Below are 25,843 nucleotides of genomic sequence, written 5' to 3' on the forward strand. Positions count from 1 at the left end.
CAACAACAATCACAATAATCACGAATTTGATTTTGAGCGAAATCCCATCCACGACATGCAGACATGCACGCGACGACAAACCCTCAAACGAGGTCGAATCAAATTCAGATTTCGTGATTATTATGTTTACGTTAATGTTGATGGTGTGCCGTTGAGATGTAAATAGATACATGAGGATGAGCGGGCGTGTGGGCTGGCTTCCGCCTCTCTAGCATCGCTACCTCATCTCAGCCACAGAACGTTCCAACCAATCACCAAACGGCAGAGCTTCGTGAACAATGGCAGCGGTCCAATCACAAGACCTGCTGCAGAGTGTCGCGTGACCAGCGTGCAAGGCGGATGAACGCGTTCATGGTGAATCTCAAGATCACGCAGCGTCCACATTGCACACCTCAAGGTCCGACAGTATTGACGATCCATGTCAGTGAAGGATCCGCGATGATGAAGTGAATGGGACAATCCTGCATCCAGAGAAACGACGAAACTGCACGTACTTGACTCTCATCTATGGGTGTGGAATTGTGCACGGCGCCACTTTGACCCGTTCGTGCAAGCACTGTGGGCGGCACGATGGTCTTGAGCCTGGATCAATGCCAAACGTGCACTTGACCGGATCCGTCCGAAGCAGTGGACAGCACCTCAACTCTGGTCTTGAGCGCACGAGACACGGCTCCATCGACGCACACAATAGCCGCATTGCTATCATCGGGAGCCTGGGAGTGAAAAGGGGAATGTGAATGGAGGTCGAGGCACGCGTCAGCACTTTTTACCCCTTGCAAAGCAATCACAAGAGACGCTCACAGCCGTCCATTCGTACCCTCCAACCCTGTAATATTCGAACGCTGCCTCTCCCTTCCCAGCCTCTTCCAGCTTCGTCTCGGACGCGCCCTCGAGCGGATAAGTAAGATCCACATGCTTTCCGCCAGAATACATTCCAACAGTCAACTCCGTCAAAGTAGTCTTTGCGAACAATGTCGGTGCGTCGTCTTTTCCGTCTCGTACTTCGTCTTGGGCTTGTCGGTACCTCGCAAGTACGGCGGGAGAGCGCAAAGGTCGGACGATCAGAAGATCCAGTTCGTCTGCTCGACGAGCTAGGTGTGCCGACTCGGCGTTCTCTAGCGGTAAGAAGGAGCCAAACGGAGCAGGAATGAATGAAGGTTCCAGCCTATCCGTGCTGAGAGCCGCGATATAGCTAAAAGGACCTTGCAATCTCTTCTCCTTCTCATCCACCTCTCTAAATTGCCTCGAGCGAGGATCATACACTTTGACTTTGCCCGAAGTGCTTGCGTGATAGAGCTGCAGCGAGCCTCGATGCCAGATGGTAGAATTTTGAGCAGCTGCGATCTTGAACCTCTCGATGGATGGATCTTGCGCTCTCAAAGCTTCCGAATCGCGTAGGATGCAAGCATGCAGTGCGTGAGAAGTAACTATATGCGCAAGGCTATAGGCATCGCGCCTTGGCGAAACGCCTTCCGATGTGCCGGTAGGCTGTTGGGCGTCGTCGGTGATGTGCACCGCACTCAAAGTCAATGGGAGTAAAGAGCTGGAAACATCATGCGACTGCGACCGCGACTGGTGGGACTTTGCGAGAATGTAAGATGAGAGACTGTGAAGCCTCCATTTGTCCTCTTTGGCTGTGGCAGAATCACCGTCAGAAGATGTCGCATCGCGGTTGCAAGGATAGAGGGCAGCGTACAAAGCGTTGCTGGTTCCTGTAGGGACAATGATGAGTCGAATGGGGATCGAAGGCGCTTTCCATTGCAAGCTTGACACGGCAGCATCCTGTTCCACATCGTTTTGCCTGTCTTTAGGTCTAGCGGCGGGCGGAATGTACAGGCCATTCAGAAATTCCGACGTAGTCCCATCGCCTCCCAGAAGGATGACATCCAGCCCGTGCGGATTCGGACCACCAGAGTCTTCCTGTCTAGCGTTCTGCGTCTCGCTTAGCAGTTGGGCTGCTATAGCCGTAGCATGGCCCTGACTTGCTGTGACGTGCACCTGAGCATCAAGGTTGGCGCTCTTGAGAAGCGGCAAGACTTGCTGATCCAAAAGCCTTTCCGATGTACCAGGCGCACCCGAAGCTGGATTGCGAATGATGCGAACCTTTCCCAAAGACATGATGCGACGAGCGCAGAGCGTTGAGGCTACCTACCACTCAGAGATGATGGGCGGGGTGAGAGGCGCGGCTACGAAGCCATATATGCGACGAGGACCTCGATGAAACGTCGATAAAGCTCGACGCACGACTCTCGCCTTGTGAGCCACACTCACACTGTGGCTCGTGAGCAAGACCTGCGTCAGCTTATATGAACTCACTAACTACAATCAAAAATGGTGAATCAGAATCGTGAATTCCGAATCTTGAATGGCGTGCTGCGCGTGCGCTCACGGATGGAATGCGAACAGCGCAGATAGGCACATCGCGTGAAGCTTTGTGTGGCGGTGCAAAATGCGCAGCAGGCGACCAATTCACGCAGCTAAAAGCGTCAGATGGGGCACGCATGGTCTTGCACTCACCGCACTCACCACTCACATCTCACCATTCGATGGATGCACAGTACCCGTTGGCCCTGCACTCGTGACCTCATCTCCCGTACCAGGTCGCTCCCAACCAAGTAAAGAAACGCGAGAGAGGGGCGGAACAGAGGACGACATCGCTCGCAAAGCAACGGTCAAGCATGGTCGATTCCACCGCCGAGCCAGTCAGCAGCTCTGCCCACGCTAGCACCTCTCCCAGAAGACCCTTCTCCCTTGCCTCAGCTTTTGAGAGCGTGCGCAACTCCATTCATTCCCAATTCCCATCCAGCGCATCCGCTGCTCACTCACAAGGAGCTGAGGATGCAACGCAAGCCGGTACATCCGGTCTACCCGCCCCGCAACTCTCGTCCACCTCCACATCCACTCCTCCATCAGACTGGCCGCCTCTCATCTCTGAACGCAAACTAGCAAGGTTGTTCCCCGATCATTCGACGCGCGATGCTGTGCGACAATTCTACAAGGAGAGACAGCTGGATTGGGATTGCGATGCGCAGAGTCTGGGAGAGAGGAATGAGAGCAACAGAGCTGCTGCTGCCCTGTTTGATCTGCTGGTCAGATTGGATGTGCAAGGTGCTTCGGATGCAGAGCACGAGCTTCCTGCAAGATTGGTGAGCGGATTCGAAGGCGGTTCATCGAACAGTGCGCAAAAGAGTACAACCGAGCGATCAAAGTCGACTGTGGATCGTTCAAGAGCGTGGGAAGCGCACGATGTGCTGCAAGCTATCGACAAGAAGGACGTGGAGACGTTGATGCGTATTCGAGATGCATCTTTCGACCTCTTGCTGGATGCTGGTGGAGCAACAAAGAGCGCTTCCATTTCCAGCATGCCTTTGGGATACGCCATATCTCTTGGTCCCGCTTGGGAAGGCATCGCAATCGTGCTAGTGGGCGCCATGAGCAGATTTGTAAATCAGTTGCCGGACGAGCAGGCTCAGCATCGAAGGGCTGATATCAGAGCTGGCAAACACGCGCTCAGAAAAGGCACTCTTCAGACAGACACTATCACGCAAGCGAGACTGCGAAAGCTGCGGGTTAATCTCAAATTGGCAATCGAGTGAGTCAAAGTAGAGAGCGCGCAATTCCAATACGTGCATCGTCGGCGTCCTACACTACGCATGCTCAATGTCACGATTGTCCTCCTTTCAGCCACTCCATCTCGCTCTCGCAGGTGCCTCTAGTGACTTCCTATGTTCAAGTCCTGTTCATGTCCGAGGGATCTACTTTTCTTCACGACGGCTCTCTAGCCGTGCAGAGGGCGCTCTTGCCGCACACGCACGACTCCGCCTTATCTCCCCCCGCTCTCAACGTAGCGCGAGGAGCGGTGGAACGCTTCGTTGCTCCTCATCTACGAAGTCGAGCAGGAGCCAATTCGGGCAAGTCTTCCTCCTCAGCATCCTCAGCTGTCGCGAGCATAGCGGCGCTAGAAGATTTGATCGCCAACGCGAGTTTGGACCTCGTGCTGTTGGCCCTTTGGGATCTGGTGCTCTTGCGTCAGAGCGAGTGGGATGTACTTTCTGGCACAACCGCGCCAGCTGGTGCAAACACGAGCAACGCATCTCCCAACACCTCCAACGCCTTGTCTCTCAATGCAGAAGAGCTTCAAGATCTTTCCGATCCTTTACCACTCTTCTTCTTTGCTAGGGATGACAGGATGACTTTGGCTTATCTGCAGCGGAGCAAATTGCTCGAAAAGGCCTTGGCTAGCTTGGATTTGAGTCGTAATGCCAGCAGCAAGAGGGAGAGGAGGGCACTGCGGATAGCTAGGAATGTGGTCCTGGCCCTGCAAGATGGAGCTAGGCGATTGAGCGCCAAGGAGAGGGAGGAGAAAGTGGCGAGAGTCTTGCAGGCTGAGGGATGCTGAATGATCAATGCTCAAGCTTCAATCCGCAAGCCAGAAAAAGGCGCGCGACGAGAAAAGGTTCGATGCCTAGTCCAAGACGATGTTCCAGGGATGTAATTTACAGCAAGATGAAGGAGTGAGTTGAGATGTATGCGTACAATTTAGCACAGAGATGCAGTGTGAATGCACTGAGGAGGATTCGTGTCCCGGAGAGAAATGCAAAGGAAAACACACGCTAGAAACGTTTGCATGCGTAGACGATCAGGTGGCGCCCTCTGGAGCCGGCGTCCACGATCCGTTGAAGTAGGCAATGGCGGCGCGCGTGTAGTCACCTGGAGAGCCTTGCGAAGTGAAAGCAAGGCGGAGGTAATCTGCATGGAAAGAGCACGCAGCAAGATCAGCGAGAAACAATTAGCAAGCTTATGGGCCGGCCGGCATTCCATCACTTACGAGGCTGCGATGCGAGCGTCGCATTGAGCGCAGCTGATCCACCAGGATACAGAGTGGTGTTCATACCACTATTGCCCATGGGAGCGTAATCTTCGATAAGCGAAGTCATGTTGAAAGATGTGCCTTCGCCAGAATAGCGCAGCACATCGTCAACCAGCCTGGAGCATTCATGAGAAAGGGTAACCAATCAGCCAACACCAAGAAAGCTGCATGCTTCGAGAGCAAAGCGACTCACAAGTGGAAGCCGTCCCAGCTGTCGGTTTGATTGCCAGGTATGGCATCCCACTGGACCATACCAGTCGCATTCGCGGGAGGACCAAAACCTGGCAAGCCTGTCCAGTTCGAAGCTGACGCAAACGAGGGCAATCCGGTACCAAAGGTGCCGTCCCCAACTATGTCTGCAATATCGGTAGCGATGGGGTCGAAGCCCCATCTGCCTACCCCATTCAGGTACATCCCAAGGCAAAATGCAACATAGATGAGCTGCAAATTAGAGCAGAGCTTGCGTCAGCATCTTGGTCCCTGCTTCCAGCTATGGTGATGTGCGACTGACACTGAGACGCGTGGGGAATGCGCAGAAGCAAACGAGTACGAGCGCGATAATGTAGTGGTGCAAGCGGAGCCCCGTCGTGGGAACAGCAGCACACAGACCGACGATGATTCCTCCAATGACTGCCAACGCGAGATACTTCGGAAGAGCTCCCACTTTGCGGATCACGCGGATCTGGTTGATGACAATGATGATGACGACGACAATAATGACGATCAGGGCAGTCAGGGCGCCTGGCTGCGACGCGATATCCGAGGCGACCAGTCTTTGGAGAGGCACATTGGCAAAGACGACCTAATTGCAATGCGCATGCGCACGCTTCGAGTAAGTCTGGAACGAAGGGGTGCGGAAGAAGACTAAGTCCACCAAGACTCACATTGAGCATCGTACCAATCCAGAATAATCCCAAGGTCCAGATTTCTCTTTCGATGGGCAGGCGTTCGAAGGCGGGCCAAACGTATCGCACTGCGACCCTCCAAATGACATAGGCGCCAAAGAGAGTCGGTAAGAAATCGCCAACCGGGCCTCCCACTTTCGGAGGATAAGCTCGCGGTTCGGACAGCATATTGATGTGCCAGAATCCGGTGCAAACGAGGATCCAAAAGTAGACGATGCGCTTGGGACGCAAGACGAAGGCCACGAAAGCCAAAAGCGCGACATTGAGCGCATATCCGCGTTCTCGAGTGTCATGACATCCGCTTTGCTGGGCCGATTCGTCAAAGAAGAAGCTTACGGGGAACGTCGAGTTGAAGCCGATCGAGGTCAGCCCGTTACGCGCCGCTGACTCGTAGGACGTGCTGACACCGCCCAGCCAAAGCGTTCCGCACCCGCCGGTCCGACCATCAATGACGCCTGCGTGTTGAGCCGCGGCACATACAAATGAGTCGGCGCGGTAAACTCTGCGTCCATCCACCAGATTATCGCCACCACCGACGATAAGGGGCACAAAGTTCGGCAATTCGGAGCCGACGGCGCGAGCGCTGCCCAGCGTCGTTCCAGCGCAGCCTGCAGGACAACGAAATGGTACCGATGAATTAGATGCGAAAGGAGCGCAAGACTCTCCGTCAACGCCGCATTGTGCGTTTCCCAACTGAAAGATGGACGAATGCAGAACGTCAGCTTCTCCGTGCGCGAACGTCGGGACCCGCCCAAAATTCCGTGCTCACCCAGAAGGTCGAAGTACATCCGTAAAAGTCCGGTTCGAGCACTTGCCCCGAGCCAAGCGTAACTCGACTCTCATACCACAAGCCTTTGACGAGGTATGCGAATCCCAACACCCAAGCAACGAGCACTGCAACGAGCAGGAGCCAATGCTTCCAATTTAGCCTCCAGTCTCTCTTGACGTGATCTTTCCACTCCAGCCCCATTCCAGCACCTTCCTTCGATTGAGATGCTTCAGGCAGCAGACTTGGAATATCAGGCGCCCGCCAAGCGACAGGACTTGTAAACTTGGTCCACTTCGACTCTACACTGGCGAACGGCCACCAACGGTAATGTCTGATGAATAACCGCGAGCGTGGATGGGGCCCATCCAGGAAATTCAAAATCTTGAAGCCAGCGCCTCGCCGCGAAGCGCGGGCGGACGTGCGATCGACGGCGGCAGAGGAGGCAACCGCCGGATCGAGCAGACTGCTGCGTTCTTTGGACGATAGGTTGTCAGAGCGGCTGCCCGAGGCATCGTACAATACTGCTGGAGACCCCCAAGCTGACTGTGGGTAAACGGGCAGGGAAGCCTTTGGGGTACTGACCTGATCCACGCTAGGCGTGGCCAAGGCGATAGCGTCATCGGGTGATTGGGCACCAGCACCTGAGCGCAGTGCACCCGAGCGCATTCTCTCGGCCAGACTGCGAGGGTGCAAGACCCACATGAGAGCTGGAGTGTCCGCGTGGAGGGTCTCGTATGGAAGCTTGTCCGATACCCAAGTGGCGCTCCAGATGTTGGTGGTGAAAGTGGTCATGGCCGCTCTAGATGCTTGATCAAGAGTATTGAGTGTATGCGACGTGGGACTGCCTTTAGATGGCGGTAGCTGAAGTGCGCTAGAGAGATCCACGAAGGGTCTAGAGTCCTGCCTACTCCATCTAGGTCGACCTCCCAAGACCCGAATAGGCAGAGGCAGACGAGGGCGAAGCGCGCCGGCCTTCGACCATCGAGAGCCTTTCCAGAATGCCGAGCGAGCTGCTTCAGCATCCTCCATAAAGAGAGCTTGCCCGCGCGCCTTCTCAGCTGTCCCTCCGATCTTTTCGACGATATCCATGACCTTGTCCTTGGTTTCGGCGGTGCACCAGAGCTCCTCAATATGAGCCGCAACAGATTCGCTTTCCGGCATGAAGTTGTTAAAAAGAGCGTCCACTCTTTCCCGCTCCGCTTGTTCGATGAGGGCGCGGCCGTGTATCGAGGGACCTGCTATGCCGTCACTGCTGAAAATGAATGGCAATTCGTCGTTGGGCGGAAGGGCCATGTGCGTGATGTCCGAGATAAGAGCCACGACGGCGGACAAGTCTACAGCGACCGCTTTGGAAATCCTAGCAGGTGTGGCCAGAGCTGGGGACTGCGAGAGATCTCTTCGCCAACTCGGCTCGCCTTTCTCCAGCAAAATGCCTTCGCGCAAGATGGCGCTTCGAAGAGCGGACAATCGAGACAAGAAGCGATCTCTCGCCTCCGGACTAGGATATGATAAGCCCATTTCTTCTTGCATGGCACTCATGCTGCTGTCTTGAGCACCTAGCGGCAGATGTGTAAACTTCAAGACGATCTGCACATCCTTCCTGAGGGCATGCTGATCGATTGCCGCCTTCTTTGCTCGTACGAGTCCTTGGGTGAGCTTCGAGATCGAGCTATTCCTAAGCACCGGGTCCAGACCGTCCGGACCCATTTCGCTACCAGCCCTTGAATCGGAGGCTTCGCCCATGACACGCCATTCTTGCAGCAAGGCAGAGGGCCTGATGCCTACGATGCGCACCCATCGCCCTCCTCCCTCAGACACCACATCTACTTTTGCTGTGCTGTTCGCTTTCGATTTGCTTCCGCTCAGCACCGCTCCGTCGTCAATTGGAGCAGGAAAGCTGACGTTCACACCGGCGATCGGTACGTGCAACGTGGCCTCCTGCATCAGAGCAGCACATTGCGCGATCAGATGTGGAGCGTTGGAAGAGGTAGGCGGGGTGGACGACTGGTAGATGGTGCAGCGCACAAGAGTGAGCACTGTCACAGAGGGGCACAGCTGGCACAGAGCACTTCCGCTCACCTGAAACGCTCTCAGCTCTTTTTGTAACGCGGACAACAGAGGCTTGACGCCGGGAATGTTCGACCTACCACCTCTCCTCTCCTCAATCTCTTCCCAGGCCGACCCGATCAGTAACCTTGTGGCGCCTTTCGCCCTGTCTGCTATTGTAGCTGTCTGCGGCAGCCCTGCAGCATCGAGCTCAGCGTATGTTCGTAGCGTGGATATGGCCTCTTGCAATCGCAGTATGCGGTCGGCGTTGTCGGTGTCAGCGCCCCCTTGCTGGCGCGGGTCTGTATGCTGGGATCTGTCGGACATCTTTGTATCGCCGTCGCCTTTGGCGTGCCTTTGAAACGTTTGTGCGAAACTCGGCGCCAGTCGTGCTACGATGCGTGTGATGAGTACCAGCGACACACACTCAACAAGACATGTCCAGGTGACAGCAAGGTCGAGGATCGAGCGGCGGAATTGCGGATGCGGATAGCATCTGGGCCACGGATGGTGAGCTTCGTATTCACACACACTCGCTTCGCCGCCACACGACGGCCGTTGAGCGTCGCGCAACGGCTCATCTGCATATTCATCAAGTAGTGCTGCCGATCAGCACAGCCGCCACTCGCCGCTCGCCGCCGAGGCCGTTGAGCCAAGGAGTAATTTTGGCACACACGCGCTCAGCCATGCTGATGCCTGCGAGCGCGTCTGGGCAGGCGTGCGGCGCTCTTCAAAAACCCTTGGCGAACGACTGACACGTGACCAATCTTTTAGCGCTGCGTTCTCCATGCATCTGTGTGACCGCGTGTGGAGTCAAGAGGGTTTGTTGGGCCATTCACGATTCTTGACTCCATCGGTCTGTGAGTGATTGAATGGATGCCGCAGAGGACGGCGTTTCGTGCTTTCCATTTGCGATCTCGCTGGATCGATCGTCATGCAGCATACATGCGCAGATTTCAGTCACCACCGTCAAGACCTTCCCTCAATTGATGAGGCTTTCTCTCAAAGTGCCCGGCTCAGAACAAAGGCGAGAGAAGAGCAACCTCGCAGCCGTACGCAAAACAGGATTTGGGCGGACGTGCTGACGGGGCCGGTGCGAGCTATTCGAGCGTACTGGAGTTGAGCCAATTGTGTCTTGTTCATCTCGCTGGCTATGCGCCATAATGCATGTTGGGAGTAAGTCCATGAACCGTTGCACGCACGAACGCCAGCAGAACAATTGACGGCGCACGCCTTGGTCACGGGACTCACTCGGTCGAGCAGTCTGGACAATGCCACACCCCTCGTCCACCTCTACATTCCCACAGGCTTGGCGCAACAATGCTCAAAGATCGGACCTGCTGCCATCGTTGGCTGGCTTGTGCGCGGCGGTCCTGACGAGACGATCATCATAGTAGCAGGCGCGCTTGCCTTGCACCATGAAGCCCTCTCGATGATCGAAAAGACGCAGGAGCTGGATGAAAAAACGAGGCCGAGCAAGCCCTCCATACTGGGCACCTGCAATGTCGGTATTCAACAGTCTGACCCTCAGAGCCACGAGGAGAGGCTGCGCACTTACCGCGTTCAACGTGATGCCTGGCTCGAGGCTGAAGTTGCCGAAATTTCCCCTCGTGGGCCACTGTCGTACCCGAGGAGACGACTGGAGATGTGAGTGGGATCAGACTCATGATGAGTAACTGCGCGGCACGATGTCATCTCTATCTACTAAATCTGCTGACTTACCTTGCGCTGTTAGACGCTCTATCGCGCTCCGATTCTCATGCAAGGCAGCTCCAGCACTGACCGTCATCAACTACATTCCCCCAAAATCTAACGCCCTGCAATTCCTATCGCTCGAGCCTTTGGCCTTGCTACAGCCAGCGCAAGGCCCACAGCCAATGAGCGAAGCAAAAATCACTCGTCCCAGGTACGCTCATCTTTCCGCCAATCAATATCTTCAACAAACAAGGGCTGAAAAATTAGTAGCTCTGGATCCAGTGAGGATGAAAGATGCGATGGATTTGCATCCAAAAGGTCGAGCGCCTGGGTCTGGGCTTAGGAAGGCTGTCGAACTGGTGAGTACGGCATAATGCAACCATGTCAATTTGTCTGTGAAATGCTGTGCTGAGAGACCTTGGCTATCATAGATCAACCGAGCGTCTACCTGCATGAGTAACTTAGACACACCTTCTCGCGAGACGCGTCACTCGCAAGAATGCTCGGCCTCAGCACACACCAATTTGAGCATTGTGTTGTATCCATTGTCGCGCACGTGCAGCATCTTTCAGACAATTCTGCGCACATCTCTCGGCGCGACAAGAGATGCAGGATTGGTGGGCGTAAGCATGGCAGGTCAGTGCAGCGGCGGTTCCTTTTGGTCGCACCGTTGTCCAATCTCACTTTATGCTCTTCGGGCCGAGCACAGCCTGCCAACTTGATCTTCGTCTGGGTCAACTCTCAACATGGCCTTCTTTAGGCAATCGACTTCGACGATGGCGTCGATCTGGCTTAGTCCCAACCTCGGATCTCAGCGCACGGTACATCAGTCTTTGGAACGGTGTCTGGCTCGTCGCCAACGACCTCATTATTGGGCACGCTGTCGGCGCGTTCGTCTGCGATCACCATCAAGCTATTGCTGCAGCAGTCTCTCAGGCAATTCAGAAAGTCGCGCTGAGCTCTATTCAGGAATTGCTCGTGTGGCTCGGCAATTGGCCGGCTGGTATCAAGCTCAATGCTGAGCTAGCCTCCTTCTTTGGAGACATGTTCAGAGGTCTGATAGACTTATGGGAGCATACAGCATACAAGACTCTTCATGCGCAGCTGCCACAAGCTATCGTGCTGATCGGCATGAGTGGTCGATATTTCGGACTCACAATGCTACTGTCTCTCACTTCCGACCTCATCTCAATCTCAACGCTCCACCTTTCCATTTTCTACATTTTGGCAAGATACATCAACAGCTTTTTCCTCTATCTGCTGGGCGTCCTGTTTCATCTGTTTCGAGGCAAGAAGCGCAATCCTCTACGAGGTGGACGAGTAGATGACGCGACGTATGATGTTGATCAACTAATGCTGGGCACGATTCTCTTCACTCTGCTAGCGTTTCTCTATCCCACCGTCTTTCTATACTACGTTGCCTTTGCCAGTATCAGGTACTGCATCGTAGTTGCGACCACAGCTCTTGACACTCTGAGAGCAATCTTTAACCATCTGCCCCTCTTCGCCATCTTGCTGCGCATCAAGGATCCCTCTCGTCTACCAGCTGGAATCAGCATGCAACGGATCGACGACTCGCACGACTCGCAATTTTCCTCGGCAGCCTCTCATTTCGAGCTGCGTAGCGTTCCGCTAGACATCACCTCGCTGTTCGTCGGCTATCGCTCCCACTTTGCCGGACTCATTGCATTGCCGTCTCTTCTCGCAGCTATATTTACAGGACAGTACATCTCAGCTCCAGACGGCACAGGCGCACATCCATAGCACCAAGAATCACAGTGTCGACTCATCGCGGCGCACAGCGCACGAGAATAGGTCAGAGGAGCCTTCCAATTAATTGTAATTCATGTTCTGCCGTTAGACTTTCTGTGCGCTGCAAGATGTGTGAGAAATCGTGAAATTTACGACGAAGTCGCCATGGAGAAGATGGGAAGAGATAAAGGAAAGCACATTGACGCTGCATCACGCTCTGGCGAGAGATTTCTTGAGAGCATAAAGAGCTACCTTCTTGAGGGCTCCTCGCAGATTGCGCCCACCTCTGCAAGCGTTGCTTTCAAGCCAAGACTCCATTCTACCTCGCAGAATCCGCAGCTTTTCCAAAGCGGCGCTAGGGTCGCTAGGATCGTCCAGCCTGACATTGAGCATAGCATCAAAGAACTCTTGCCAGATATCAGTCTGCCAGTATCTCCTCAGCGTCTGAGTGATCTTGTATCTGCCATGGCCGGCATCAGAATCATCCTGCGCTTTCGCGGTCTCGATGTACTTTCCAAAAAGCAAGCAGTGTGACACACTAGCCACGCCGTAATAGTCCGCCTCGAAAGTCCACGGTCTGCCTTCGCGCATCTGGGGACAGTCCTTGTCGTCCGTGTCCCAGTCGGCCAGGAAAGTCTGGCCTTGCGGGTAGAGGTGGAGATCGATGGCTCTGCCAAAATCGATGAGCGTAATTCCCTTGGCTGACCATCCATCCTGGCCAGCGCTGGAATAAGTGTTGGCCCAAGTGACGCCTCGTGGTGGCTCGTCCAGCCGTAACAAGCAGTTGTCGATCTTCACATCTCCGTGAACGAAGCGAGCAGTGTGCAGAGCTTCGACAAGACGAAGCAATTCAATGGTGAAGAACATTGCCAGCGTCTCGTCCACTCCACTTCCAGCACCGCCTCCTCCAACATTTGAACCTGCAACACCAGCAGCTTGGGCATTGTTGACCATGTCGAGCAGCGTGCCCCTTTCGGCATACTCTAGCAGCAAGAACGATTCGTCCTGATAGACAAAGCACTTGCGTGCAGACACGATGCTATTGAGGCTTTTCCTCTCAAGCCGTGCTCTAAGTTGGCCCAAAATGTAGAATTCCAAGCGATTGGCTGGCGACTCGACTTTCACAGCCACAAGCCTTCTCCTTTCCGCTTCCTCCTCGTCCTCTTCTTCATCTTCTTCTCCCATTCGCGCAGCTGCACTGCCTTCAAAGCTCGAGTCGCCAGCAATACCTCCTATCGCCTTACGAGGTGCCGGTGCGCATTCTTCTACATCCTCTGCAAGGAAGACCGATCCAAATCCTCCTTCGCCAAGCAGGCCGCGCACGAGGAAAGGATTGCCATCGATATCGAGCTTCCACTCCTTGCCGGGGGTATTGGGGCCTGACGAGATCGACTTCCTGTTCTGCAGCTTAGCGCGCTTGCGCAACGCTGCTAAACGACCCTCTGCAGACCTGCTGGACAGGTCGACAAAGTCCGGGGATGACTCGATGGGCAGAACGAGAGCGGCGAGGAGCTCTGCCACTACCTCTACGTCGGTAGGGGAGCAAGGATTTGGAATGCGCTGCTGACTTTGGACCGGGATTGCTACACCGCGAGTGGCCTCCAAAGCTTCTTCGTCGGAGATGACCAACGTGTCAGCCAACGCTGGGCGTCCAAAGCGCTCCAAGGCATCCTCAGCTCTTTGTTCGATCGTGTGGCCCGGAGACACGTCAGCGCCTCGGCGCTGCCGTGCCCAGTCGAACGATCCAGACAGATTGCGAGGATCGTCACCTTCAGTGGAAGGGTTGCTATTCCACGAGCGATCCGCATCAGCATTGTCAAGACGAGGCAGACCTTGCTGATCGACAATAGCCCGATCGATAGCAACGGGGTGAGCGCGAGCAGCTGGGTCTGAAGGCCCATGCTGCGCGAGCACGGCACCAGGTCGAGAGCGCGAGCAGCTGCTCACTGCGTCTGAGGTTCCGCCGCTGTTGGAGCGTCCAGGCGTTCGGCTGAACATGGTGAAGCGAGTCAGTTCCGTCACTTCAGTGACACGAGTCAAGTGGTGGTATTCATGCTCATCGAGAGGATGCGCAGCATCAGGCTCCATTCCGTCGTTCTGCTCTTCGTCTTCCTCCTCGTCGTCCTCATCTTCTTCCTCCGCTAGAGTCGAAATATCAATGCGCTGTGCTCGCGAAGCTGGTTGAGGATTGAGCTGAGGAGCAACTGCGACGGACTTCTTTGTTTCTCCAACCGTGCCACCGAGAGCTGACTTGGCTGGAGTCGAAGGTACTGTCACCGCACTTTTCGCAATTTCAAATGGTTGCGTCTCTTTGTTGAGATTCTCCGAGACCGCTCCAAGAGCTGGGCGGGACTTGAGCGAATTTGCAGCTTGCGCAGCGCCCGAGCAAAGGCTGCGAGTAGCTGGCGTTGGAGTCTCATCAACTACGCGGGAAGAAGGTGCCATCATGGCAGGAGGACGCCTCGCAGACATGGGTGGCAGATCGTCCTCGTCCTCGTCGCTTTCAGACTCGCTATCGGAGTCAGTGTCTTCTTCTTCCGCCTCATTGAAGAAGGCGTTCACTTCCTTCAGCGCAGAAGCAGTAGCCATAGTCACGGTCGGTTGATCAGCACGCACGTTGCCCATCCGTCTACGTGGCGCACTGAAACCTAGCGCTGCAGCGTTTGCTGCGCTGTCGTCGGGATCGAATGCATCACGTGGCGGCTTTTCTTTCAGTGCAAGTAGCTCTGTCCCTTGACCATGCTGCTGGTCTCGCGGAGGCTTTAGCTTCGACTGTTGCTCCGCCGGCTGCTTCTGCGCCGGTGCGGACGAAGCAGACTTGTTGCGAGACAGCGATTCGGAGGTAGAAGACTTCGTCAGAGTGCTTCCAGTGGACGACCTGGCCTTCTTGGAGACGTGACTTTCAGACTGTCTAGTAGGCAGCCACAGTCCGATGCGCGAGTCTAGATATGACCATGGGTCAGGATCCCCACTGCTGCTCTGCACGCCTTTCTGTGCAGCCAAGACCTCCGGAACGGATCTCTCAGAGAGATCTACGCCGCTATCAGGTGGTGCCTTGGGATCAATGCCCTGATAGAGGACAGTGAGCGGAAGGGCATACTGCTCACCACCTTTGCTAGCTGCTGTGGCCTTGGGCTGCGCATTGGGCTTTGAGCTGCTTGCAGAAGCGCCGGCTACGCTGTGACTATGAGTGGCTTTATTCCGTGCAGCTCTTCGCTCCTTGTTGGCTTGGTTCTGGTTAGCCTTGCGCCTGGCTTCCTGCACTTCTTCGACGCTCAGTGCACGCTTAGTCGTCTTATCGTAATGAGCCAGCGGATCCTCGCGCAATTTGTTTGCTGCGTCCCACACCTGCGCTTCTGGATCTGCTGCTGGCGAGACGGCCTTTCCACCCTTCGGCTTCGGCTCATCGTCCTCATCATCGCTGTCCCTGAACACCGCCAGCGGAGCTCCTTTGGACGGGGTCGCGGACGCGAGCGGGCGAGTGGGAGGCTTTTGAAGCAGCTTCTCCCCATGCCACAACTTGGAGCCTCCGAGACCGCTCTCCTGGTTCCGCTCCGCATTGGTAGGCAGGGTGTCCCATGGGGCTTTGCTGTCTGGCCCACGCCCTTCGTCGTCATCCTTGAATACATCCATCTGACGAGCATTGTTGGGAGCCGCAATGGCTTTGAGCGGTACAGCTGTATTGCTGCCAAACGCTCGAGCCACGTTACCACTGCGACTGCTGGCACCAGCGCCTCGGCTATCGGGAGCGCGCTCACCCAACGTCGCCCTGTTCGCGGATGCCATCGCCGCGGCTAGTACTTCACGAAAGGTCGGTTCGGGCTTCCCTGCTGCTGCGGCCGTAGCTGCCAGTTGTGAGCGTCCTGTGAGTCGAGCTTGGAACTCGCGGTATCGCTTCTTGAGTCGGTCCACCGGCTCTGCAAATCGAGCGGCTCCAAGCTTGTAAGTCGCATCAGCTTGGTCGTAGCTGAAGCATCAAGCGATCCAATCAGCTCATATCGATCTGCGCAAGAGGATTTGCACCTCTGAACTTACACTCCACGACCTTCGTAGACGATTGCCAGCTCTTCGTACAGAGTGGCCAGATTAGTCCCGATCTCCTGAGCGAGCAAGAATTGGTAGACGTGCTGCGGCTTCTCGCAAGCTCTGGCATACAGCACCCACAGCTTGAGGTAGCGAGGGTCTTGCGCATACCTTTCCCGACCCTTGAATTCTCTTGTAGCCCTCTCCAGCATGTGCACGAGGTGCGGACCGTGCGATGGGTAAGCGTCGAAAGCCCACATGGCATATCTGCTCCATGGCTCGATGGGGTCGTCGTGATCGCTGTCTGGAGCACTTGCAGCCTTGCACTCCTTTTCAAAGATTTCCGCTCTCTCGGCCAATGCTCTCGACCGTGCACCAGGCTTCAAGCTCAAGGTGGTATTGAGCGCCGAGGCGCTTCTGCCCTGTGCAGACCTAGTGATGTTCTCCTTCGCAGCCTCTAAACGCGCAAAATCGATCACCGGGGTCGCCGACGTTTGTTCCGAGCCACCTGGCGTTCGTGCAGGTGTCCGTAGCCCCGCATGGCTTCCCTGACCTCTCATAGGTGTCGCGACTGCTGCTGAAGGGCCTCCACGCGCACTCATTCTGGATCAGCTAGTCGGAGAGCGTCGCAGAGATGCTGGCGAGGGCTCCGGGTGGAGATGGGAATGCACTGAGTCTTGAGGGTCTTGATTATGGCAGTCAATTGCTGAGTTCGAGGCTCTCAGGAGCGGTCTGGGAGGACGGCAAGGCTCATTGGATGTGGAATTGTGGTCAGAACATCAGCAGCTTGGCTTGTGGTTGTTTTTGGGTGCCGGATGGATGCATGCATGCACACACGCATCTCGACCTGCCTCGAGACTTGATCCATCATCTCTCTCGACTCGTGACTCACGCGCAGCAGCTTGACATGCAGGCGCGCGCGTCTGCCGCGTGCCACGCGCCGAGTCACGTGGCTCAATCGGAGTCAAGAGTCAAGAGTTTGAGTTTTGAGTCAAGAGTCAGCAAGAGTCGTGAGTCAAGCAGCGCGACCAGCTTGGCGCGGCCGGCCGTGCCGTCGGTATAGATGCCATCAGGCCTTCCTTCACACGCGGCGGTGTCGGGTCACTCTGCTGTATACTTGGCCAGCCCTCAGAGCTTTTTGATCCTGCGTTCTGTCCTCTGACCCTGATGGAAGCAAGGGGAGCTCGTTCTCGTACGCAGCGACGCCCGCCAGCCGGTCGGACGCCTCCAAAGCTGAGGATTCACATTGATGAAGGACAAATCACAGCTGTGAGTGAGTCTGTGAGTGGTGAGTACATTCGTGATTCTCGCGCCAGTCTTGAGTAGTCACGAGTGAACCAGCAGGCAGCAGGTCGTATATCGCTGCGATGGGGGCGCTTCGAAGGAAGTTGGGGCAAGCAATCGGCTTTCTCTTTCCTGATGCATGAACGCGCCCAAGCAAGAGCCGCGCCTGCACGTACAGTCACGAGTATACAGAGTGAGACTACTTTACCGTACTCGATCGTGACTACGTCTGTTGTAGCTGCGATGCCAAACTCCACCTGCTGCGAAGTCTGGATGCATGCAAAGCAGCAATTAGCACAGCAGCATCGATATCAGCGCAATCGCGTGTACGCGTGCGCCCGAGTGAGCCCGTGCGCCATCGTTTGAGTGTAGCGAGGAGGCAGCATGCAGCAGTCATGATCGGCCGGTGCACGGCTTCGCAAGAGGCGTGCATCATGGGTATAGTTGACCTGTGCTGCACCCATGCATGGCAGCACCCGCGGGCGGCCGCCTCTTCGCTCGCAAGCCCGCCGAGCAACAGCACGAGCCAGCCGCGCAGAGGGCACGCGCAGCGTCATGGACGATATGCGTGCTGCTGCTGCTGCTGCTGCTGCTGCTGCTGGTCAGCCAGCGAGACGGCGCACTCTACACCGAAAACTTCTGCGCAACAATCCCAGCAAAAAGCGAGCCGTGCTCGCTGCACGTACTGCCGCGCCGCCCCTGCCAACTGATGACTCCACCTGAAAGGAAAGCGCTTACACATGATCCATACACGCTGGCTCTATCGGTATAGCTGAGTCCAAGAAGCGTGAATCAAGATTGATCAGTCCACACAGTCGCGTGTAGAAGGCGTGCCCAAGACCGCTGTCAGAGATAGAAGAGAGAGGGAGAGAGATAGAGAGAGTATACCGGCCCCAAAAGTGCGTCGCTGCGTTTACAACAGGAACGCTGATGCAGCGCGCGTCACCGGCAAAGTCCCGCCTCGATCGATTTGCGCCTGCCATCGCCCTGCGCTGCTTCGTTCGTGCGCGCGTGGCGGAACCCTCCACGGGCGTCACTTTCCTTCGCCCGCATGAAGTTTCCATCGTCACCCTTATCCACCACCCATTCCAAAAGCCTTAGCTCGACCTCGTCGACCTCACCGCCAAGCTCCAACCCGCGCACACACGTGGCTACAACTCATTCACCCTCAGACAAACAGTCCACGCTGTTGTCTCGATCTTTATCGCGTCTTCGCTCCCTCACCTCACACCTCCACACATCTTCGCATCGCAAGATGACCGCCGTTGCTGAGTGAGTAGGCGTCAGCATGGTCAGCGCACTTGCAAGCAGTTCCACAAATTGCAATGGCTTACCTCCCTCCTGAATCGCTCCTTCCTTGCAGCATTGGTCTGATCGGTCTGGCCGTCATGGGCCAGGTGAGTGGGCGGGCGATAGCTACAGTCCTCACGGCAATACTGACAACGCTCTTGACCGCATTGATTCTCGGCGGTCTCTAGAACCTGATCCTGAACATGAACGGTGAGTATCGGTCGTTGGACTGTCTGACAGGTCCTGATGCTGCCGGATCAAGGCGCATTTCGAAGATTGCAACTACTAGCAGCAAGGCTAATTCAACCCTTTCACTTTCCCGTTCGGCTGCAGACAAGGGCTTCACTGTTGCGGCTTACAACCGAACAACTTCCAAGGTCACTGACTTTATGAACAACGAAGCCAAGGGTGAGTGTCTAGCGCAGTCAGACTGCGATGCGGGAGCGAATTTGGCTGACTGAAATTCCTATCAGGCACAAATGTTGTCGGCACGCACTCCATCGAGGAGTTCGTCGCGAGCCTCAAGCGCCCTCGCAAGATTATCATTCTTGTCAAGGCCGGACCTGCAGTCGACGCCTTTATCGACCAGCTCACCCCCCACCTCGAGAAGGGAGACATTATCATCGACGGAGGTAACTCGCACTACCCAGACTCGATTCGCCGCACCGAGGCGCTCCAGTCCAAGGGTCTCTTGTTCGTCGGTGCTGGTGTGTCTGGTGGTGAAGAGGGAGCTCGCCACGGTCCGTCTATCATGCCTGGTGGATCAGACGCTGCTTGGCCTCACCTGAAGGAGATCTTCCAGAAGACCGCGGCGCAATCCGACGGAGAGCCATGCTGCGACTGGGTCGGCCAGAGCGGTGCCGGACACTATGTCAAGATGGTCCACAACGGGATCGAGTACGGAGACATGCAGCTCATCTGCGAGGCTTACGACATTCTCAAGCGAGGCCTCGACCTCCCTCCCACGGAGATTGCCGACATCTTCACCAAGTGGAACTCCGGTGTGCTTGACTCTTTCCTCATCGAGATTACTCGTGACATCCTCAAGTACAACGACGACGATGGTGAGCCTATGATCGAGAAGATCCTTGACTCCGCTGGTCAAAAGGGCACGGGCAAGTGGACTGCCATCAACGCACTCGACCTCGGTCAGCCAGTCACTCTCATTGGTGAGGCTGTCTTTGCGCGCTGCTTGTCTTCCTTGAAGGGCGAGCGTACCCGCGCATCTCAGCGTCTTTCTGGGCCCCAAAAGGTTGCCTTCGCTGGAGACAAGCAACAATTCATCGACGACCTCGAGCAGGCTCTGTACGCCTCCAAGATTGTGTCCTACGCTCAAGGATTCATGCTCATGCGAGAGGCTGCCAAGGAGTACAAGTGGACCCTGAACAACCCTTCCATTGCCCTCATGTGGCGTGGTGGTTGCATCATCCGCTCCGTCTTCCTCAAGGACATTACCAACGCTTTCCGTAAGAACCCCCAGTTGGAGAACTTGCTCTTTGACGACTTCTTCAACAAGGCCATTCACGATGCTCAGGTCGGCTGGCGTCGCGTGATCGCTCAGGCTGTGCTCTGGGGTATCCCCACTCCTGCCTTCTCCACTGCTCTGGCTTTCTTCGATGGCTACCGCACGGAGCGCCTGCCTGCCAACTTGCTGCAGGCTCAGCGTGACTACTTTGGTGCTCACACCTTCCGCGTGCTGCCCGGAAAGGAGAACGACAGGCTCAAGGCTGGTCAAGATGTCCACGTCAACGTGAGTGATCCATTACAGATTTTGCAACATGATGTCGTCCTGTAGGTAGTCCGCTGACCGATTCTTTGCCGTTGCGTAGTGGACCGGCCGCGGTGGAAACGTCTCGGCGTCCACTTACACTGCCTAGAGCGAACTGCAAAGTTTGCTTGGTAGCGCTTCAAATGTCCGATAGAGAGCGTCCCAGACTCAATTCATCCTGCGGCTCAGTACATGTCAGTGCGTGATTCGAGCAATGAAAATGTGGTGGATGAGAAGCTTGGAGAGAGCAAGGTGCTCGCATGAGGTTCTTTGCGTGCATGAGCGCGTGCGTATGAAGCTGGGGCTCGGGCCGGCTCCACTCTTGTGCGTACCGTTTCACGAAGCGCTCGGCGCTTCCCGTGCAGTATTAGTAGTAGAGGCTTGACCGATCAGATCGTGCGCCGTTTTGAACGGCTTGGAAGCGTGTTTGCTTGAGATTCGTTGCAAGGAGAAGCGAGCGGGGGATGTGTAAATCTTGAAATCTTAGTCAATTCAAGATTGTTGCGCTTGCAGTGACCGCTGCTCAGGCGATCACGTGTGGTAGCTTGCTGCACATGATCATCGCATGTGTATATAGCGCTGCCAAGGGCTTGTGAGTGAGCACAGGATGCGCGCGCGACGAGAGAGAGCATCATGCACGCGCAGAGCTAGGATCAGCGTGAACGACGCCCGCGCGGGCGCATGCCTTGGAGGTGCAGACACATCAGACAGCAGATGTGCTGGTGCCCCTCTGCGCGGGACGAGGAGGGACCGCTCTATCAATTAATGATGTGGCCGGGACGCAGCAAGCATGCCGCGACGCTTTCGTGCGCGGCTGATGGTCAAGCAGCTATAGCATGCAGGTGATGCTGCTGCGTATATGGGAGCCATGCAAAAGGAAGCAAGCCGTCGTATTCGTGGGTGAGCATCGCGGGCAGACTCACTCATGCCACGACTGCTCTTCACAGTGCCAAACGATCCGATCACGCACACTCACAACCACGGACGCAATCTCGCTCTGCGACCACTTCGGCTGTCTTGTTTGGGTCGATACTAGGGGCAGCTTTCGAGTCTTGCTTTCGACAAGACGTCGAGTTGACCGTGCGCTCCTATCCACACCACTGTACTCTTTCTTGCACGAGTATAGAGCGTCGACAGGAGCCAATACGCATCGACGCTGCTTACTGCTCCTTTGGTGCGAAGGTTGTCCGCCGTCAACGCTCGATCGACACGTCTTGGGCGAAGCGCGCGCGTGTTCCAGACAAGCACAGACAGGCACTGGAGTGCATCACATCTTCCGGAGACGATTGCGCACAAGTGGGTTCCTCTCGACAAGATGAACAACAATCGACCTCACAAACAGTCCATGTCGGAGCTCAAGCTAAGGAGGTTGGCCGAGCACAATCAGAGGTTGAGAGAGGATCTGGACAGACCTCGTGTAAGAGTCAGCGAAGCTAGTGCAAGGTGAGTTGTGCGCTCTCATGTCGAGCAAGCAAGCTACTGAGTATGGCCGCGTCGTGACGGGGAAAAGGCCGGTGCGAAGTTGGGAGCGGGAGGTGCTTCAGCGCTTGGCTAGGCTACAGCGAGTGATGTCGTTAGGCCTCGCAGCGCATGGCGCAGCTTCGAGCTCGCGTATTTGTGCTTCGAAATGCGCCGTGTATGCTCACCGTCGTGCTCCCTCGCCCTTTCATTCTTCCCGTCACACACGCAGTCTGATCCGTTACTGCAAATCGACTCGCGACTGCCTTGTCCCATCAGTATGGGGCACATTGGACAAGAAGGAGGACCCTTACGCTCCTGGCGGTGGAGGTTGCAACTGCGTCGTGCTCTAAGCATCGCGTCGAACATGCGCCCATCTGGCGCAGCACTAGACCAGCGCTAGACAGAGATTATCCTAGGGTATTTGGCGCATCTTGGTGGTAGGACAAAGCAAGAGAGGAGTGGTTTGGGGGCCAAGGACGTTCGTCGAACGAAGGCGGGACGATGTCCTGCACGCACTCGCGAGGAGAAGCCGAGAGGAGCTTTTTCAAGTTTGCCAGGAGGTGGTCATTCACAATCGCTCGAGCCTGACAATGATGATCAGGTCGATACCACAAGCGAGTCGATTTCACTCCCTCTACCCTCGCACCACATTCACACCCACGCACACTCTCCCTCCCTCTCTCCCTCTCTCTCCCTCTCTCTCTCTCTCTCTCTTCCTCTCGCCTTCCCGACGACGCCTGTCTCGCGCGCAGTAGCGGCTATCATACCCCCACTTCGGTAGCATTCACTTGCGCCTCTTCTTTCCCTCACCGACACTCGACACTAAGACTCGTAGTGAGAATTTGACCAAGCATACATGCGATCCCGATTCCATGTGCTTGGAAAAACGCCTGAGCGATCGGGTCGAGTCGAGTGTGCGACCATATGGCTCGAGTAGAGTCGAGCGGCTTCTGCGTATCGTGCGGCTATCGCAGTCGTGGAGTACGAATTCACACACCTTGACCTACCGTGACTCGATCATTGATGGAGCGGTCGACGTGGTGCCCATAGCGCAGCCTCAAGCGAGGATGATGCATGCATGCTACGCGCACATTCAAGATTCGTGATTGAACGTGTGACTGCAGTGACTTAAACCCGCGACTCGTGACTGAGCCGACTTTTAATTGGAGCGGAGCTGCCTGGCGGAATGTGCCGCAATTTGACGGGTGCGGAATAAGCATTCGTGAATACGTTCGCTCCTTTCGCTTCGCAATCATCACGACAACTGTGTAGAAAGAAGCGACAGCCTTGGACTCTGCTCTTGTCCATATCATCTCAATGCGCGCTCCTCCGCGTCCCTCCTCGCAGGAATGGTAGCGTCAATTGGAGCGCAGATATAATAGGACTAAGCAAGGATCGGCAAGATGAGCGTTGCTGGGGCTCGCAAAGGAAACGAGGCAGAGGGGGCCACCCTCCCTTCTTTAGGCACGGAGATTGACTTACCTGCAAACAACTCGAGAGCGAGCGATCCGGCGAATCACGCTGCGAGCGAGATCGATGACCTGACAGACGCCCCTTTTGCATCTTCTTCGTTGGACAAGGTAGCTCTGGTGCTTCTTTCGGTCCAACACTTTTCGAACTCTTGGATCTCTCGCTCTTCCGAATTCGCTTTTCCGCTCTTCTTTATTCATCTATACACCAACACCCTGCTTCCTTCTTCCCTATACGGCTTTCTCACCACCGCCATTGCCATCGTATTTTCTGGAAGCATGGGTAGCATTGTGGATCGCTTCAGGACTCGCAAGCTCGACTGCGTCAGAGCATTTGTTGTCGCTCAAAAGCTAGCAGCAATGATCAGCTATGGTCTCTTCTGCTTGCTCTTCTACGTGGAAAATCTGCAGAGCGATGCGAAGAATGATGGACGAGGACAGGACGGTGGAGCTAGAAATGCCAACGTGTGGTCCTTGCTTGCCGCCATCGTCATCGCTGGATGCCCCCTCATGTGAGCATCGCCGACAGTCCATGCGGCTCGCATGCCGCGCTGACCAGCAGCTGTTGCGTCTCTATTTCACTCCGAAGCCTGAGCAATGTAGGTGTCTCGGTGGCAGTCGAGCGAGACTGGGTGACGACCATCTCCGAAGGCTCTCAAGCCCGACTTTCAAGGCTAAACGCGATCATGTGAGCGCATTGGAGAGCGCCTGCATAGCAATCAGCACGCTTTGCTGTGCTGATCCGAAAATTCTTTCCCCCGCAATGGCCGGGAAATACAGGCGGCGCATCGATCTGTTGACAAAGCTTTTGGCCCCGCTCTTCGTCTCACTGCTCACCTCCACAGCTGGCTATCCCACCAGCTGCGTCATTCTGCTTGGCATGAGCGGAGCAAGTGCTGGCTTTGAGCTCATCTGGATCGGCACAGTGTATCACCGCTTCGGCGCGCTCAAAGCCGATGAAGATCGACTGATCGGCGAGCAGCACGAGGCCATCGAGCTGTCTAGCCCTGCGCCAATCGAGGCAGTTGGCAGCGAGACACAAGCGGCAGCATCTTCCCGGCTGCCTAAGGAATCCCGGACGCGGATGTCGAGCTCTCAGCGCAAGCTGTACGTTTGGGCGAAAAGTCAGGCGCTGGACTGGCGCACATTTGCAATCATGCCGATCTTCACGTCTTCCATCACCATCGCTTTGCTGTACATGAGCGCGCTCAGCTTTGACCCTCAGTTCATCGCCTATCTGAAGAGCGAAACGACGTACAGGTGAGTCGAGCGGAGCGGTCCGCCAGCATCTACCATCCCGTCGCTAGTCTCACGTCGACCTCGCTTGCTCCATCTCTTGCCTTAGCGATGCTTTCGTGGCAGGCATGAGGTCCATCTGCGTTTTCACAGGTCTGATGGGCACTTTTTATGCTCCATTTTCCCATCGCAAAATAGGGCTGGTCAGAACGGGTACCTGGTCACTTTTCATGCTCCTCACTCCTCTCGTCCTTACTCTGATTGCTCTGTACATCGGTGTGGGACCGGGAAAGTACAGACCGGCTTGGAACACAGCTCTGCTGTTCTCTGGCTTGGCCATCAGCAGGATAGGTCTTTGGTCCTTTGACCTTACTCAGCTTCAATTGGTCCAAGTAAGTGCTCGAAAGCACCTGCCCAGAGAGACGCATGCTGAGCTGACAATTTTGCTTTTTCCCATCTGCAGACCGCCCTGTCCACTCATCCTCGACGCAACAGTCTGATGGCTTTGCAATTCGCCATGCAAAACGCTTTCGTGAGTACAACGTGCCCGTCCTGTCTTGATGCGCATCTCATCAGAGTCTGATCGGACACATTTGCCTCGTGGGCTTGCAGGATCTAGTTAGTATCGCTGGCCCTCAGCACCAAGTTGAGCGCATCGCCGCATCCCTTCTGATGCTGATCATGCTGTGCAATCCCTCGCGCAGGGTCACTATGGACTTACCATAGGATGGTCTCGGCCGTCCGAGTTCCGCAACGCTGCCATCACATCCTACGCTTTCCTCATCGTCGCCACAATACTCTACATTGGCGTGTACGCGCGAAGAGAAAGGGGTCATCTGATTCACCTAGACCGACTGGGCCTCGAAGGCCTCGAGCATCTTTTGGGCGGCAAGCGAAGACATGACTGATTCTCGATTCGGAACTGCAACCCAGCAAATTCGCGCGCTGAAGAGCGGCCTCTTGTTGTTGTAATATGTACTTGAAAAGCTGATGGACAGGCTGCGTGATTGCGTGACAGAGAAGGATGCATTGGATGGATGCACGGGGCGCGAGGGATGCGCAGGCGAGGACATGACATGATGGGGTGCGAGAGCAGAGCGGAATGTGAAGGAACACCAGGTTGAGCCGCTACAGCGATATGTGTGAGAGGCGAACAGAGACATTTGACGCTGTAGGAAAGCAGTGTGGACATCGATGAGAATACAAACACGAGCAGCGTTACGAGTAGGGTGCGAAGGACAAATTTGTTGAAGTTGGTAAAGCAAGAGTCGCGAT

General features: G+C 55.6%; 8 protein-coding genes across 8 annotated transcripts; 5 read left to right on the forward strand and 3 right to left on the reverse strand.

The window, feature by feature from the left end:
• Window positions 1–259: 259 nt before the first annotated feature.
• IE81DRAFT_323714 (hypothetical protein) lies at window positions 260–2,360 on the reverse strand. Its single transcript, XM_025514032.1, has 2 exons — window positions 802–2,360; window positions 260–713 (listed from the first exon to the last, which is right to left on the reverse strand). The coding sequence occupies exons 1-2, from the start codon at window positions 2,116–2,118 to the stop codon at window positions 588–590; spliced, it is 1,443 nt and encodes a 480-aa protein (XP_025369390.1). The 5' UTR covers window positions 2,119–2,360; the 3' UTR covers window positions 260–587.
• A 163-nt stretch (window positions 2,361–2,523) lies between these two features.
• On the forward strand, window positions 2,524–4,665 carry IE81DRAFT_323715 (hypothetical protein). The gene is made up of 2 exons (XM_025514033.1): window positions 2,524–3,592; window positions 3,685–4,665. Exons 1-2 carry the CDS (start codon window positions 2,679–2,681, stop codon window positions 4,397–4,399), a joined length of 1,629 nt encoding a protein of 542 aa, XP_025369391.1. The 5' UTR covers window positions 2,524–2,678; the 3' UTR covers window positions 4,400–4,665.
• Window positions 4,479–9,278, reverse strand: IE81DRAFT_341554 (hypothetical protein; the record flags this gene model as incomplete). Its single annotated transcript, XM_025515660.1, has 10 exons — window positions 4,479–4,749; window positions 4,829–4,986; window positions 5,064–5,311; window positions 5,382–5,672; window positions 5,755–6,468; window positions 6,545–8,548; window positions 8,624–8,982; window positions 9,016–9,086; window positions 9,122–9,171; window positions 9,267–9,278. 10 exons carry the CDS (start codon window positions 9,276–9,278, stop codon window positions 4,640–4,642), a joined length of 4,017 nt encoding a protein of 1,338 aa, XP_025369392.1. The 3' UTR covers window positions 4,479–4,639.
• A 571-nt stretch (window positions 9,279–9,849) lies between these two features.
• IE81DRAFT_141049 (Gpi1-domain-containing protein) lies at window positions 9,850–12,148 on the forward strand. Its single transcript, XM_025510352.1, has 4 exons — window positions 9,850–10,237; window positions 10,326–10,644; window positions 10,717–10,921; window positions 10,995–12,148. Exons 1-4 carry the CDS (start codon window positions 10,023–10,025, stop codon window positions 12,047–12,049), a joined length of 1,794 nt encoding a protein of 597 aa, XP_025369393.1. The 5' UTR covers window positions 9,850–10,022; the 3' UTR covers window positions 12,050–12,148.
• IE81DRAFT_141055 (hypothetical protein) lies at window positions 12,149–16,944 on the reverse strand. Its single transcript, XM_025510353.1, has 2 exons — window positions 16,073–16,944; window positions 12,149–16,004 (listed from the first exon to the last, which is right to left on the reverse strand). Exons 1-2 carry the CDS (start codon window positions 16,660–16,662, stop codon window positions 12,248–12,250), a joined length of 4,347 nt encoding a protein of 1,448 aa, XP_025369394.1. The 5' UTR covers window positions 16,663–16,944; the 3' UTR covers window positions 12,149–12,247.
• Window positions 16,945–18,042: 1,098 nt separating this feature from the next.
• IE81DRAFT_323723 (putative 6-phosphogluconate dehydrogenase) lies at window positions 18,043–20,603 on the forward strand. The gene is made up of 5 exons (XM_025514034.1): window positions 18,043–18,616; window positions 18,708–18,741; window positions 18,823–18,844; window positions 18,968–19,042; window positions 19,108–20,603. The coding sequence occupies exons 1-5, from the start codon at window positions 18,396–18,398 to the stop codon at window positions 20,427–20,429; spliced, it is 1,674 nt and encodes a 557-aa protein (XP_025369395.1). The 5' UTR covers window positions 18,043–18,395; the 3' UTR covers window positions 20,430–20,603.
• A 1,114-nt stretch (window positions 20,604–21,717) lies between these two features.
• Window positions 21,718–22,213, forward strand: IE81DRAFT_290589 (putative guanine nucleotide-binding protein gamma subunit; the record flags this gene model as incomplete). Its single annotated transcript, XM_025511859.1, has 2 exons — window positions 21,718–21,845; window positions 22,093–22,213. The coding sequence occupies 2 exons, from the start codon at window positions 21,718–21,720 to the stop codon at window positions 22,211–22,213; spliced, it is 249 nt and encodes an 82-aa protein (XP_025369396.1).
• A 900-nt stretch (window positions 22,214–23,113) lies between these two features.
• Window positions 23,114–25,768, forward strand: IE81DRAFT_323725 (hypothetical protein). Its single transcript, XM_025514035.1, has 7 exons — window positions 23,114–23,844; window positions 23,922–24,020; window positions 24,113–24,592; window positions 24,678–24,960; window positions 25,032–25,100; window positions 25,181–25,186; window positions 25,273–25,768. The coding sequence occupies exons 1-7, from the start codon at window positions 23,267–23,269 to the stop codon at window positions 25,474–25,476; spliced, it is 1,719 nt and encodes a 572-aa protein (XP_025369397.1). The 5' UTR covers window positions 23,114–23,266; the 3' UTR covers window positions 25,477–25,768.
• Window positions 25,769–25,843: the final 75 nt, after the last annotated feature.

This window comes from Ceraceosorus guamensis (assembly GCF_003144195.1).
Source record: "Ceraceosorus guamensis strain MCA 4658 unplaced genomic scaffold IE81scaffold_32, whole genome shotgun sequence".
Taxonomy (NCBI): domain Eukaryota; kingdom Fungi; phylum Basidiomycota; class Exobasidiomycetes; order Ceraceosorales; family Ceraceosoraceae; genus Ceraceosorus; species Ceraceosorus guamensis.